Genomic DNA, 16,123 nt, shown 5'->3' on the forward strand with positions numbered 1-16,123 from the left:
TAGCTAGACGTTGACAAACTATTAGGCCTACAGAAATGTTCACTTCACCTTGATTTTTTATTGAAGACATATTTGGGTCTGGGATTTTATTTTATTTTATTTTCCTGTACAATAGTATGTAAATGAGTCTTCCTCTTCTTCTTTATCGTTTAGAATGTATATTTTCATAAAGTACCACGACGTTTTATAACGAAAAGAGTATTATATGATTATATATTTAAAAAAAAATTTATATTGTACAAACAAAAGGTAAATGAGAGTTTGTGTTTTATATATATAATTATATATATATACACACACACACACATATATATATATATCGATTCAAAATAACATTTCCTTGCGAACAATATAATATTAATACGGTAGATCCTAAATTTACTGGAATAACTTATCAAATTAAATGTGATTTTAATTTGTTATTAACAATTTTAATAGTTTCCATTTTATTTTGTTGGACGCACTCCACCGGCCGTACCGGATGTTCCATGGATTTCAAAGGAGGGAGACCAATAACCCTTGCAACCGGCCTACAAAATAGGCCTACTGTGAACATAATCATTTCTTATACAGTACAGGTATTGACGGAGGTCATACACACACTTACATCGAGGCCCCATTGACATGGACAGGCCGGGTTAGATTTCCGAATTAAAGTCATTGACATTCCTCACTTCGTACGTTTCATTCAGTAGGGCCAAAGTTTATTCTGTTCTGTATCTGAATCTTATTAGCTTTCACTGAAAATGAAAACGAGAAAACACTTTAATCGCCATTAATGGACATTTAATCAAATACATGTAATCATTCATACCTTTGTATGACCAATAAATGCACGTAAACCATTGCAAATTAAAATTTAAATTTCCTCCAATCGTACGAACATGATGATTCCATGTTGTCTGGAAACTCAAATCCTTATTTTCTAATGACGTCTCACCAAGGTTGTTCGGGTATGTATTGCGTTGAGCAGCAGTGAGTGACATTTTCAAGCTTTCGTCCGTTATCTGAGAACTTTTAATAGTTGCCTGCCATAAGCTACGTTCAAATCAAGCCCGGATTTGATATTTTGATATTATTTTTTTTAATGAGTTATTCAAGATTTTAGATTATTTTTTATAATTTCACCCCGATTTTTTGGCAGATAGTATGTCATAATAATTTATCAGCTTCCAACCATAAAACAAAACAAAAGTATACCAATCTTTACAGCCACGCCACTTTACTTCCCGGAAACCAATCAGTTTAAGGGTGGGTCTTATGCAAGCAATTCTAAAGTTGATTTGATATTTTTTCTTATACAGCTTTTTTTTGTATCTCATGCCAACAGTATATTTTACCGGACCCACACCCATCCCTTTCATTATTTTGATTCAGAAGTACAATGTACAACCCTTATTCCAGGGGCGGATTCAGAATTGTTCATACGGGGTGGGGTGATTTTCAGAATAGAAATTGAGTAGCACTTATTTCAATACATAATATTGATATGCATTGAAGTTTTAAAACAGTGGCAAAACGGGAGGTGACGTGTGGGGGGGGGGGGGTCGTCCCCTCCCCCACTGAGTCCGCACCTGTATTCGTCTGTGAATAATGAAACACTATTTTTTTTTTCGTTACACAGAATAATATGTAGAAAAATTACGTCTGAAGTTCCACACCTGAAGACCGGGTAAAGATTGTTTTCCCTAGTTCCCATGACCATTAGGCCTAGGCCTATGCATCAGCGTAAACATTAGAAACCACAGAAACCACATTAGAAACCACATAGAAACCACAGAAGTAACCTTCGTTCAAAATTAAGGTGGAGTTCTCCTCGTAGGAACTAATGATCAGTGGCGTATCTAGAAGTCTTGAATTAGGGTAGGGGTGATGGAGGGGGGGGGGGAGAAGGTGATCAGTTGAGAGGGGCGCTAATTCGCAAAATATGGTTATTTTAGGTGATCTTTAACTACTTAATCGTGATTTTTTGGGGTGGGGGAGAAGACTGGGGAGCGCGAGGATTTTTTTGGGGTGCGTGCGCCCCCCGCGCCCTCCCCTAGTTACGCCACTGCTAATGATAAGTGCATACAGGGGCGGATCCAGAGATGTCCACAAGGGAGCCAGAAGGGGACCAAAAGTGGGGGCCGATCGAATAGGCCCATTCTAGGGGGTCCGGGGGAATGCCCCAGCGAAATTTCTCTAAAAAAAAATTCTCTGAAAAATAACCTCTGATGCCTTTTGGGCGATCATTGTTTTCTTTTTCTTTCTTTTTCTTTTTTATTTTATTTATTTATTTTTATTTATTTATTTTTTTTTTTACTTCCAAGAGGTAGGGCGAGGCCGGGGCCTGCCCGCCCCCTCTAAATCCGTCCCTGGCATGCAGTGGAGGCACCAGTGGGGATGGGATATCGAAAACCAAGCCCCATCCTAACCCACCAACCCCGTCGTCAGCCACGACTCGTCGGAAAAAATATTCTTTTTTATAATGTATTTATGTAATAGTAACGTCCAACGTCTGATTAAATACTGGGGTACGATCATGTTGCACGTTGTTGTCGCGTTTTCACACTGAGTTGACGCGAATGTAAATATCGTGGTTCACGAAGCAAGTGTTTTGTAACATTTTGCATTTGCATGATGTTTAACTTGGCTGCTGTGAAAATTATGACTATGTTGAAGAATTTCATGTGTAGGCTAAATGATGTATTCGTATATAAAATGAGATATGGTTGAGGATAATCTAAACTAAAGGTATTTATATATCTGTATCTTTCTGATTACAGCTGTGTTTTCACATAAGAATCATAAGCATGACGTTTGTTGCTGTACCCAGCTAGGCCTAGGCCTAGCCGAGCGAAAAGCGGAGAGTTGGGAAGTGGGTATAGGCTCTAGCCTATGCGGCATTAAAGAGACTGTCACCCAATCAGGCGGCTTTCGATTGACCAATCCCTGGGAAAGCCTAGACTTTTCCTATAGGGTAATCGGTTTGACATTGCGATTTTGTTTTCTAAGTCTGGTTTCCATAAGAATCTCTACACGCTATCGCCGACTCCTTTGGCGACGCTAATTAAATTGGTCAGTTGAAGCAGAGGAGAGAGTTTCCCGATTGTGTCTGGGACAGCTAGGCCTCCTAGGCTACGCAATGCCAAACTGCAATGCCCAACTGTAAAGTTTTTTTAATTGTGCGGAGGATATCTCAAAAATCATCTTAAATTTGCGTGGAAAATCGCAAAGAAAATAGGTACACGGAATCATAATTGCCGCATTGGTTATATATTAAAGAGTCAAAGCCTAATTTTCTGCAAAATCTGTGCAGATATCAGCCCTTATTTTCCAAATGCACAGATGGATTTCTAGGCCAAAATTTCCACGAGCAGGTCTTACTATAACAATCTGGCGCAGTGTAAGGATTGCAGTGAAAACGTTGTCGTGACTGTAGCGATTCTCTGGAAACTCGACTTAAAGGACTTCTTCCTCCACGCCGGTGAAACTTGATTGTATTTATGATATGAGGCTTAGCATAGTGGCTATTGTTACAATCAGTCTTAATTAAATAAATTCCTAAATTCTGATGGGATGTTATTTTGTATTTAATATTAATGGATAAGTTAGGACTCAATCCACTGCCTAATCAAATTTTTAAAATTTGTTTTTTTTTTTAAATTTTATTCTAGTTGTCGCACACGTACCACTACACACAGTTGACAAAAAGAATCATGATGAGGGTTGCCTGTATATTCAGCAACAACACCGAAGCATGCCATAAAGCTTATGAACATGTTAAATTATCTTGCCTTAATGCGGACATACAATGCGTGGCTTTCCAACACCTTGATTTTGGACAGACCACGGTCCTGGACATCTTCTACGATGCGGATCTGGTAATTGTTGACATGTCTGTAAACACGGAGCAAGCTACATTATTTTATCATCTTGGAGTGCGAGAAAGTTTCGGGAAGAAGGAGAATATTGTGCTGTACCATGACAAAGATGATTCTGATCCGGAAACTGTAACTTCATTAACTGTAAGTTTAAATTCAAACATGTTTCATCCATGTGAGTTTTATAGTGCTATGATCTTTATACAGATGCTGAGAGGAATTTTGCTATTACTGTAAGTGTCTTAAATCTGAAAAGTATTTTCAGCTTGAAAAATTGCCACATAATGATCTCCTCATAATCTCATACATTTACAGTAACCAATAATAGTTTTTTTTTATTGTTTTCAACCTGGGATAACTTGAAATGTTTTACTTTTTTTGTATACTAATTCTATTTTTCAATTGACATTTTTTTTGCAGTGCCTAATTTATCATTCTTACTACAGGTACATTGTTTGCAAAGCAGAGACACATAAATTTGTTGGAATTAAAGGATTGTTTTTAAGTGAAATGATATGTTCTCAATCTGCCTCATTTCAAAATGAAAACTTTATTCTAAAAGTGTGTGCATGTGCCCACTATATAGGTAATTCGCAGTTTGTGTATATGGAAACAAATATTTATGTTGCCCAAAGCCGACAGACACAAAATTTAGATTCAGCATTTTTGGACAAAAAAAATTATTATTTTTTTCCAAGGAGATACTATTGAAGAAAATGGGATGTTTTGAAAAAAATAAAACCACATATCTAGCTTTATATTGATACCTTATCATGTGGTTACCAATTTACCAACATGCCTGGAGTGAGAGATGAGAGGGATTTAATCCTAGGCCAACCCCGAAGTCTAAACATTGCTGTGCTTGGAACACAATTTGTTTTTATTACTGTCCATTATGCCCTGCTAATGGTCTGCTAAATGGTGATGTCTGCTATAATACTATAATAGTCGTAATCATTTTAACATCTTCAAGTCATTAGCACAGTCTCTCTGCATATATACTGTACTCATAAAATAAGACAACAATCCGTCTTAATTCATACTGTGCCAGCCTTTAAAAACCAGTGTCAGAAATGATTCACAGAAATCAAAAGTTTGTAGTCCCACTTCATATTGATGGAAATCTGACATCACAATTTTTTGAAACACAATCCCCTGCATTCATTTTACCTTATTCCCAATTTTTTTTCTCCAATATCTGCTGTAAAATCCAATCAATTGAACTCTGCAGAAATTAAATTAGCTTCATTTAGTATGTTACAGTACATTAGATTACAGTAGTAACCTTTGACCAGTATTTCAAGTCCACCAATTATTGTGTTTGAAACAATCAAAAATTTTGAAAATACACCTAATCCTAAATTCCTGGAAATCCTTGATAATGCCTTTATTATTTCTACCATACAAAACTTGATTGTTCCATTCATATTGATTAGGTGAGTTTTTTTTTATACCTTTTTTAGCCCACCGACACAATTATTGAGGATTTCGAACTAAATTAAAATTTTATTTTTGGCCAATTAGCGTACCCGCCGTTTTCTTTATTTTTTTTTCACAGCAACTATTGCCTTGAAATCTCTAAAGATAAGATGTATAATTCTTCCTAATTATAAATTTGACGCGATTAACCATCCCATTTTACATTCACCAATAAAATTTTATTTATATTTTCTCCTGGATGTTTTTGGCAAAACTATTTGCTAAATAAGAGAACAAAATTTCATTTTTATTTTTATTCCATGAAACAAGGAATAAAAAAATATCACCTTAGCCCTCTTTTATTGAGACTAAAAAAAACCCCAAAATAAGCAGCTTTTATCATGTGTGTGGTCTAACCCCAGGACACAAACTGTATCTGCACTGTATTACACATCCTTAGCTAAAACAGACGTATCATATTTTCTATTATTTTATAATTTTAATTTAACATTTCTTGTGCTCTCATATTTTGTTGAACTTATCTGCGAATAAGCCACAGCTTGCCTTTCCATATTGTGAACAAAGACACATGATATTTATTTCTGCTTCTACCTTGCAGAATGAACTGCCTGTCTTTGTTAAACTTTCTGCGACATTAGATATAAATTGAATTAAAAAATGTATTAACAAGCCCAATGGTAAAATGTGCGTTTGATCATTTGTTGAATTGATGCATTATATCTGCTTGAATTATTTTAATATACAGAACAGTCAATTTATAGGCCTGCATTAAAATACCATTTGACCTTAAAGTATGTGAGTTGAAGAGTAGGGAATAATTTAGTGTCAACAAATGTAATTTCTGAACTGTTGCAATATAAAATGGCATTGGGGGTATTGTAGATTCTGAAGATTTATGTTATGAATGTTAGGAAATTTTTTAGCATCTTCCAATTTAACATTCAATCATAATTTATGGGTTTCTTAAAGTTGGCTCTAGTATATGTTTATGTTTGGGTTTGTTTAATTGACTGGAAATGGACAATGGGAAACATTGTGGTTGTTCTTGTAATGATAAATTACTATATTGTCATGCAGCAAACATTAGAATTGTTTTTACCTTCGTCATATAATATTTTTATTTGTTATGTTCATATGAAATCATAAAATAATTACACTGCACATTTAAAATTGTAGAATCAGTGGCTATAGAAAACTGTAGAATTAGAATGTTGTTTTACAGTGTAACACCCTCTACATAGTGCCATATTCAATGGACTTTTTAGATACTTGACAACGAGTCTAAAAATGATTTGCCAGTTAAGGTAGTGTAGTCAGCTAAGTAAAAAATTTAAAGGAGAAAATATTTTCCTTGCCAATGTATAGTAATAGATGCACACCTATACAAACTTTTAATTTGTTTATTATTTTCATTGTAAAATTTTTTCTTCCATACTTTTTTTTCTTTTCAGTAAATTTGCATTTATACTATCATGTTTTCTTTAATAAATATGCCGGAACTTTTAAATCAAGGCATCACCTTTTAACATCATTGTAATGCTATATTACTGGTAACCCATTCAGGGTTGTAGCTGTACAGTAGAAAACTAAGGGTGGGTGACATTTTAAGGGTGGGTGGCTAGATTGGTAAACTATATATAATAAGACTCAAGAGTCGTGAAATTAGCTTTAGACTGCCCATTTCCACCTAGGTACAGTTGCTTGTGCTGTTTTATGGAAACATAGTTAGAATGCATTGTTCAGATTTATGTACAGAATTGTGAGCATATATTTTACAATAGCGCCTACAGTACTGTACAATCAAATGTTTTGAACATAATTCAAGCATAAATTTCCTTTTTGTATTCAACAACTTTATACTATAGGAAAGGGCGTGACACTAGTAGTAGTTGTTAAAAGTACAGTATACTGTAGTGTTTGATTTTGGTAAAACTGGATAATAAAATAGCTGTGAAACAACTTTTTCGAAGATGTTTTTTGTTAGAATAATTGCTATACATTACTGTAAAGTACTACTTTTTAAAAATTTATTTGGTATAAAACATTCAAAGTGCAACATCTTCAGTTTACATACTAAGATGCCTACCATGCAGAAAACCAAAAAATTATGTGTAGTTATGGTGGGTGGGGTCACCCAGCCTTGAAGTTTTCCACCTAGTCTAAAACTAATTTCATGGCCCTCCATTCATCCTTTTTAACCCACTTTTCCATCCTTAAAATCCACTCTTATTACGTAGAGTTTAGCAATGTTATCACCCACCCACCCTTAAAATGTCTATCACTTACCCTTAGTTTTCTACTACAAATCTGAACAGACACAAAACATGCCAAAAGTCTCATCTGTAGTTACCATAGATGACTATTGACCTTTATGTTTAAATAATTACTGTACTACACCAATGCTCTACTGGCTGCTCTTAGATAAGTCAATATGTCACTTGAATGAATAGAATAAATTTTGACCAACATAATTTTTGTTTCAATTAACCCTTCAACCTCCTTTGAGTGGACTGGCAGTGGACTGAACCAAGCTATTTTTTCACAAGAGTATATAGCGAACATATGTTTGCATGTGAAGTCTGTATATTGGCAGTCAATAGCAGGTGAATTTGATGTAAATATACTTTATGTAGGCCAGCTGCACTGTGTTGTGCTAATATATACATGAGTGTATGATTATGACACTGATTTCCTCCATAATCCTTTGTTGAAACCATATTTTAAGATATTGTCACCAAAACAAAAATTTAGAAAAACCTGAAAAATTGAAATAAATCTTTGTAAAAGGGCACCATGTTAAAGAATTTCATTTTTTAATATATTTTCAAGTGAATTAATATATTAAATTTGGGGGTGGATGATGGGCAATATATCACTTTCTTTGCATACAGTGTTAAATTGGCTGGTATCCAGTTACAGGATTTCTGTAGTAATTGAATCATCACAAACCGTATTGTATCTGTCTTAAGTTGATAGCTGACTTGATCCCTGTTAAATTAGCAATTAATTATTTTAATTGAATGTTTTTATTGTTTTCCATATTTTACTTCCGTGGACATTCAATTCAGATTCTTTTATTCATCAAAATACAATTAAATAAGATTACAGCAGTCAACAGAACAAATTGAAGTAGAAATTGATGAAAAGGACACACAGAAAAAAAGCTGTTTAGTGGTGTTCCTACTGCTGTATGATGTCTAGTAAATTATTATAATAGTAAATTTAAGACAGATTACAGAATACAATTAAAAGAAATAAATATTTTAAGTACATCCCTAACTAAATTAAAATTATATTCAAAATATATAAATTAAACAGCATTAATGTGACATAATTGATTTTATATAATCTACAATGTAGTTTTTATTGAATAGAAGATCTTTTAGCATTGTATAGTATAATATAATATGTTTTAATGAATGTTTATCTCAAACATAACAACAGACAAGGCATCTTAGAGCAAACATCGTGATTAAACTCTGCTCTCAAAATGCTTAATTGCTTGCATTCTAAATTGAAAACATTTCATTTTGGACACTCATCTTTAACATCCTCTCTACAGCTTCTGTTTTTAATTTGATGTAAGGACTTTTTCAGTTGATAATTTGTTTTGTATTTTTATACAGTAATTGTAATTTTTATTATGTGTTTGCTTTAGTTTTGTATGGGTCGAACATTTCCTTGTGGGATTGTTCCTCTGGTTTAAAGAAGTGTACCAATTATTTATCTTATCTTAACGCGTTGGCTGCCAGACCTTTTTTTTTAAGTTTCCTTCCTGTGTGCCAAAACAAGTTTACATAAAAATATATGCCGGTACTATACAATTGTACATTATTATTATTAAAACATGGGCAATTTATTCTTCCCCCAACAGAACACATGTTTAACTTCTGGTTACCACTTCTTTCCATACAAGTTGGACTCCGAAGGGCAGTGTTACATCTGTGACATGGCGTGCGTTTTCAAGCCAGGAAAAGGCTCTAAGCGCTCAATTGATACAATATCCAAGCTCTGTCCACCGCTGTACAGTCGGATCAAGTCTGTTTATGAGGAAATGCAAGTGACCAACAGGTAAGAAGAGCATGAAGAATTAATTTGTTTGAATAGTGTTACTCTTTTATAAATTACTTACAGAGTATGATTAAGCCTTGAAAGATTGATGAGGTGAATTAATTACATTTTAATAATAGATTACTAATTCATTAATAATATCAAAAGAGTGCGATATCAAGGACAAACCATTGTCGAAATTATGATAACTTGCCAAGGGTTTGCCCTCAACATCGCACTATTTTGATCTTATTCCAACGACTAGTTATCAAGCACACAATAGAAATCTTCGAAACGCTAATAAAATTACTCAAATTACCATAAAAACTAATTGATTGAGTCCAATACCATCAGATTTCTTAATGGATCTTGATTTATGTTGATAGCTTATGATTGCTATCTTCCTCACCAAATAAATATTTTTTATGATGCGTACAGTAATATGCCCTCTACTCTAGCTTAAATTATTTTAAATAAATTGTTATAACGAAAACTGTTAGACTCGCATACAATTTGGCTTTCGGGCTACAAAGTGTTTTTTTGATAATAAAAGTGAAATGAATAATTGCAGATGTGTTTATTTTTTTTAATGTGGCATGTAAGTGTCAGTACTTTTCTAAATGTTAGCAAATGTGCCTAAATGACGCTAGCACTGTGTATCGTGAGCAATCACAAGTATATAGCTTTCAGGATGTTTCCATTTTTTTAAAAAATGCTTAAGTGGCAGTGGCATGTTTAGGGGTCTTGATGTGAGGCGCCAGGGTGAAGGTGGGGAGGGCCCAATGATTATGAGGGAAGCTAGCTAGTAAAATAAGGTGATACGAGGTAAATTTTTACTACTTTTCCAGGGGGTGGGGGAAAACTGGGGAGGTCAGATGAGAGCTTTTCTGAGCAAGCCCCCTCCTAACACCCTTAATACACCCCTGTACTGTATAGTCACAAAGACTGCTTCGGAACTAATTATAACTACTGTAAGTGTAATGATTGGTTGTTAGCTACAGTATATCAGGTACAAGTCTGACAGATTGTGATTGCTTCTACTGTAAAAACTAGTGTGACTACTGATAGTGTTTTGAGACAAATTTAATGGACAGATAATAAATGGTAGTATTATCGGTATAATAAACATCTTCACTGGTGATACTTAAAGATGATAACAAAAAAAATGCATTGTCCCAATTGGGATTTTTAAGTAAGACTCTCTCATTTATTACTGATTGAATACTCTACTGACTCGCGGCTATAAGGCCCAATAAAAAAAGTTTATCTGTCTAGTAGGCTGAAAAAGTGATGGGAGGCTTTTTATTTTTATCTTTTATTTTGCTATTTCCAAATATCATCACCCTTGGGTTGTTTGCTGGTGCATTGATATTCAATGTAAAATATTTGATTAAGATAATACAAATAATATCTACTATTTGCTTTAAATTTCACTATCATAGAAGGTAAGCATCATAAACTAATACTTTTTTTTTATTGAGCCTAATAATGTATTAACCCAAACTCTACACCTTGAAATTTTTGTTTTTCACAAAGTATTGCATCCTACAGATCCTTAAATCACATGATAGTAAATTTTGGCATGGAGAAAGATGGATGATAACTAAAGATAATTCATTTTCAAGGAAAACATATTGTGCCTTTGGGATTTGAACTCAAGTACTGTCCTAGGTCAATAACCTGTATATACACTGTACACTTCCTCATCTCAATAAAAGCTTCTGAGCGAGTAAGATAAAATAAAATATTATAAAATACATAATAAAATAGTTTGGTGTTTCAATTTAAGGTCTTCAATTCTGGGAAGCACACTTCTGATTGTTATAATTTCAATTGTTAAAGGAAACAGATTCTTGAACAAAGGGTGAAAGCAATGGGAAATGCGGTGCACCCTTGTTGTATTGATGCTTCTATGATTTAATTTTTGGTACAGTAGTTACTGTACTTGCTAACAGTGTCCCCAGTGGTTTAACCAGAGGGTGCTCATAGTGCCTGAGCATCCCTCCCCCCTTTTTTGTTCATAATAGTAAATTAATGGAAGTAATTGCAAAGAAATTAATTAATTTAGATGTTTACTGTAACAATTTATGGTGTATTCATAGCCATCAATATGGTTTCCCCCCCTCCCCAGTGTTGTGTTTTGCATAAAGTTCAGTAGATGTAATATTACTGTAACAATTGATGGTGTTGTCATCATAGCCTTCCATAAAGTTCAGTAGATGTAATATTTCTATTCAGCAACCTCCTTTTTCTGTGGAATCCTAGATTCCACTGGTCCCTGTCCTGAAGAAAATATCCCTGGATTCTACTCTTGCACAAAATCTTAGCACAATTATTCTTTTGTTGTAGGCCTCAGAGAAGTAACTACAATTTAACAACTCAATAAATTCTGATAATACCTTAGGTGAATAAATTGATTTATTAATTAATAGTAATTAATTATTATTATTATTTACTTAAATTAGATATGTTGTAACATATGTGTCATTCATGCTTTGCTAAAGATAATTTCTGGTGTATCTAACAGGAAAGGTGCAAAAGAGATGTTATTAAAAGAAATTAGAGATGCAAGGAAGAAATATCAAGGAGAGCAACTTGGAAAGGTTAGAATTTTAAACTTCATATATGCTATTCATCACTGTAATTAATTAATTAATTGCTTGACTGATTAAATAATTGATTCATTTAATTGTTTATTGATTTTTTAGAAAAAAAACCTCTTTTCTCTGAAGCCATATAATTAAGCATTCATAATTAACAATATTAATCATTAACAATATTAATCATAAATATGCACAATATGCTATTCATAACGGTAATTGATTGATTTTGAAGTAATTGAATTAAAAAAACATCCTTCTCTATAAACCTTATAATTAGGCTTTCTTAATAACAATATTAGGCATGAATATTTACTGTATGAGTTCTGCTAAATCATTTACATTACTTTATTCTTAATTCTCTATTGTTAATTATAAATACTGTATCCATGCTGTCCTGGGATTTCCCCCAGGAAGCTGAGAATGTGTTTGATCCAGTAATCTTCGTTAATAATGCGAAGCGCTTGTTGGCATGATGTGCTTATTATAAACAAGATCCTCATAATGATTTCCGTATCAAGTAAATTAATACAGTAGCATTATCAATATCAAGCATTGTCAGTATCACTATATATATATACTGTCTCTTATACACATCTATATCAAGTTTTTATTAAGATTAGTAGTATTAGATGCAATTGTTTTAATGAACATTGGCCTAGATTTATGTAAGCCTACTCTCTATTTGAATAAAGTGATTATTGATGATGAATTAAATTTACTTTAAACAATTTTTGTCTCATATTTACTAATATCAATGTAATAATTGACTTAAATTTAAAATAAACCATATTAAAAATATTTAAACACCAATTTTCAACCTATATATATATATATATATATATATAACTTTTATCTTGTTTGATTTTGATTGCTATTTTTATCATCAGGAACTGTCAGTGTTGAAGAAGAGAATGGATGATCAGTTGCTCCTCACAGGTGATATAGTCCACCAGCTCCTGCTGTCCTACCGAGAAATACAGGTAAGATGATGACATGCCTAAATATGGTCATAATGACATTCACATCATTACCATACATAAGCACATCATGACTATATATGGGCATATCATGACTATATATGGGCACATCATGATTATATATGGGCACATCATGTCTATATATGGGCACATCATGATTATATATGGGCACATCATGTCTATATATAGGCATACAACAGTTTTTTTGTCAATTAAAATTCGATAGTCTTGACAGGGCATTAGAATAATGATTTCTCCACATTAAATTTTTCTCTTAATTTTTTTAAGAGATTTTTTTTTTTTTTAACAGACATCCTTTATAGTTCCATCTGTGTAAAAGGCCGTCTTTGACACAATCACACTTCCCATCTTTAATGGTTTTAATATGACATTTCTCAACTATAAAATGCTGCCCATTGAATTTAACTGTAGAATGAATTCCCATGGCTTAAAAAATATTTGTTTAGACAAATGCAGTACAGTGATGCATTATATTGAGTTGCTTTGAATAAGTGAACCAAATACTGTAGGCCTAGCGATTAATAATATTACATTTGTATGTAAGTTGCCAACTTTGATAATAAAAAAAATAAGTAAAGATATTTAAAAAGAAATTTGTTGTACTTAAGAATTTATTGCTGACAACTGGTGTCAAATTTTTATTTGTCTCTTAAATATATCAAATTTCAAAAGTGAATATTTAGGGAAAATATACAGTGAAACAAAAGGTCCATTTTAATTGTATTTAGTGCTTTTGGATTTCAATATTTATATTCATGTTTTATTCTAAAGTCCTGTTCAGACTTAAATTTTATTTGACAGACCTAAATATGGTCATGATGACATCATATCTTGACCATATATAGGCACATCATGACTATATATGTACATACAATACTTTTTTTTTTGGATTAAAATTTGATAGTCTAGACAAAGCATTAGAATAGTGATTTCTCCACATTTACAGTGATTTTTATTTTAATATTTAACAAAAAATCTATTGTTTTTATTGAGTTTGTTATTGGCAACTGGTGTAAAGTTTTATTTTTCTCCTCAATGTACCAAATTTGAAAAGTGAATATTTAGGGAAACAAAAATACAACTATTTTAAATATTTGTGTTTTGTGTGATCATTTCAGTGCTTTTGAATTTCACTATTTATTTCATGTTTCTTTCTGAATCTCAGTCCTGACTATCAAATTTTATTTGACAAAAACATTCGACATGCCTAAATATGGTCATGATAACATCACATAACTATAGACCAGGGGTTTAGCCAGAAAAATGAAATAGGCCGTTCAAAATGGAAGCCAGTGGGTGTGGCACTGAGCAGATTTGATTTAGCTTTAGTTTAATGTAACATTTGATAGATTTAAAGAATATAAAGAATTTGCTAAAGGTAGACCAGGCCCAATTAGGCTAGGCCGAGCTGATTAGGTGATGGCGTTCAAGTCGTCACGGTAAAAGTGACGTCCTAAATTTTTGTAGGCCATCCAAAAAAAAGGCTGGACGCCTCGCTGGCTAAGCCATGATATAGGCACATTATATGCATATACAGTATTTTCTCAAAGAAAATTTTATAATCTGGAAAGAGCTTAATATTAATTTTTGCATACTATGATTGATCTCATCGTTAATATACTAATGATATTTTATCAGGACTACATTTATTTTTTCTATTTTTGCTATATTTTTTATCATCTATTAAGATGTAAATGTAGACACGAGTCAGTTCTGCATAATAACATTTATAATATTTGAATATAAAAGCAATTAATATTTGCACTAAGACAAGTAAATAGTAGTTACTGTTACTATTATTTTAACTAGGATAGGCCTGCAAATATTGTGAGAACGGAAAGCGTTAGCATTGTATGCTAGCGCAATATTATTAATGTATGTTTGATCTAATGTTATAAATACTGTATTAGTAGTAATAATAATAGTAATACAGGTAGTAAAAATGAACATGATTCAGTAAGTTCATTCAACCATGAAGCTGTTCACAGTTGGTTGTGAAAAAACACTATGAAGCTAAAAGTAAATTAACCTCAATAGCTCTTAACTAGCTGAAACAACAAATGAAAATAGCATATGGAAATATACTTCAGATGAGATAAATCTATACAATATATTCGATCACTTAAAAACTGTACTTTCAATGCGTGTCAAAATATATTATTTATATACGGTTCATACAATGGAAGTAAATAGTGCAGGGCGTCTAAATGATATGTTCTACTTGAATACATCTTTTGGATTTTGGAATATTCAAGTTACCTTCAGCCTCATTGTTCTCACAAAGCCTTGTATACTGGCATTATTTACTGGAATAAATCCCTCTGACCGGAACTAAAATGTAAACATCTTTCAAATTCAAAATACAGACCTTCCTTTGATGTTACGAACTCAATTGACACTTGCACGTACCAAACAATTTCTAGAATATCCTGTAGATATTGAAAGAATTTCAATTTTTGCTGGCCTACTGAAAGTATATTATCATTGATGATGATGTATGTTGTTGGGTTATTTTTATCAAACTTATTGATTTTGAAAATTACCCATTAATGAATATAAACAGTAAAAAGCAAATAAATTGTTTTCCTTTAGTAAATATGACTATTTTACTACCATAGTTCCTCTGGTATAAACCCACCTCCCCCTCCAAACACAAAATTGGGCTGATTTTGGGGGTGGCCTTATACCCAGAAAATCCCCTTTTCAATCAAAAGGCAATTTTTTAGCATTGCATGTAATAAATACTACTGTACAATCTCGATTGAGCACATTTTGCTAAAAGCAAAAATCTGTAATTAAGCAAGTTATAAATTAAAAAGGTGTGCTAATATTTGAATGGGGTTTTTTTTGAGTATTTTTAGAGTCAGCTTAAGCTAAGTCATTCAAATTGGTAAAAATGTAATGCTGGAGTAGACTGCAAATGTGATGGGAAGAAGAAGGTTCACTCATCTATGTAACAGATATGATTTGACTGGTTATATTTTAAATACATTTCTTGTTTGTTTTCATAATAGGATTACAATGCCATGGTGAAACTTGTAAAAGCCATCGAACAACTTCCAAATAATAACATCACAGACAAACCTGCTATCATTCACCTGCATGTGTTTGCCCTCAACAGGTGAGATTGATTGATTATTGACTGATTATTGATAGTAACAGTTGATAT

General features: G+C 32.7%; 1 protein-coding gene across 1 annotated transcript in view; it reads left to right on the top strand.

The window, feature by feature from the left end:
* The first annotated feature begins 2,579 nt into the window (after positions 1-2,579).
* The window catches only part of LOC117102889 (mitogen-activated protein kinase kinase kinase 15-like), a 42,133-nt gene continuing 28,589 nt past the window's right edge, over positions 2,580-16,123 (top strand). Inside the window, exons 1-6 of the mRNA XM_033243340.1 lie at positions 2,580-2,733; positions 3,657-4,007; positions 9,178-9,374; positions 11,881-11,956; positions 12,844-12,936; positions 15,969-16,075. Coding sequence (XP_033099231.1) covers positions 3,699-4,007; positions 9,178-9,374; positions 11,881-11,956; positions 12,844-12,936; positions 15,969-16,075 — 782 coding nt within the window. The 5' untranslated portion in view covers positions 2,580-2,733; positions 3,657-3,698. The remainder of the gene's footprint in view (positions 2,734-3,656; positions 4,008-9,177; positions 9,375-11,880; positions 11,957-12,843; positions 12,937-15,968; positions 16,076-16,123) is intronic.

This window comes from Anneissia japonica, unplaced genomic scaffold, assembly GCF_011630105.1.
Source record: "Anneissia japonica isolate Jap-2015-1 unplaced genomic scaffold, ASM1163010v1 scaffold597_len517326_cov190, whole genome shotgun sequence".
Lineage (NCBI taxonomy): Eukaryota > Metazoa > Echinodermata > Crinoidea > Comatulida > Comatulidae > Anneissia > Anneissia japonica.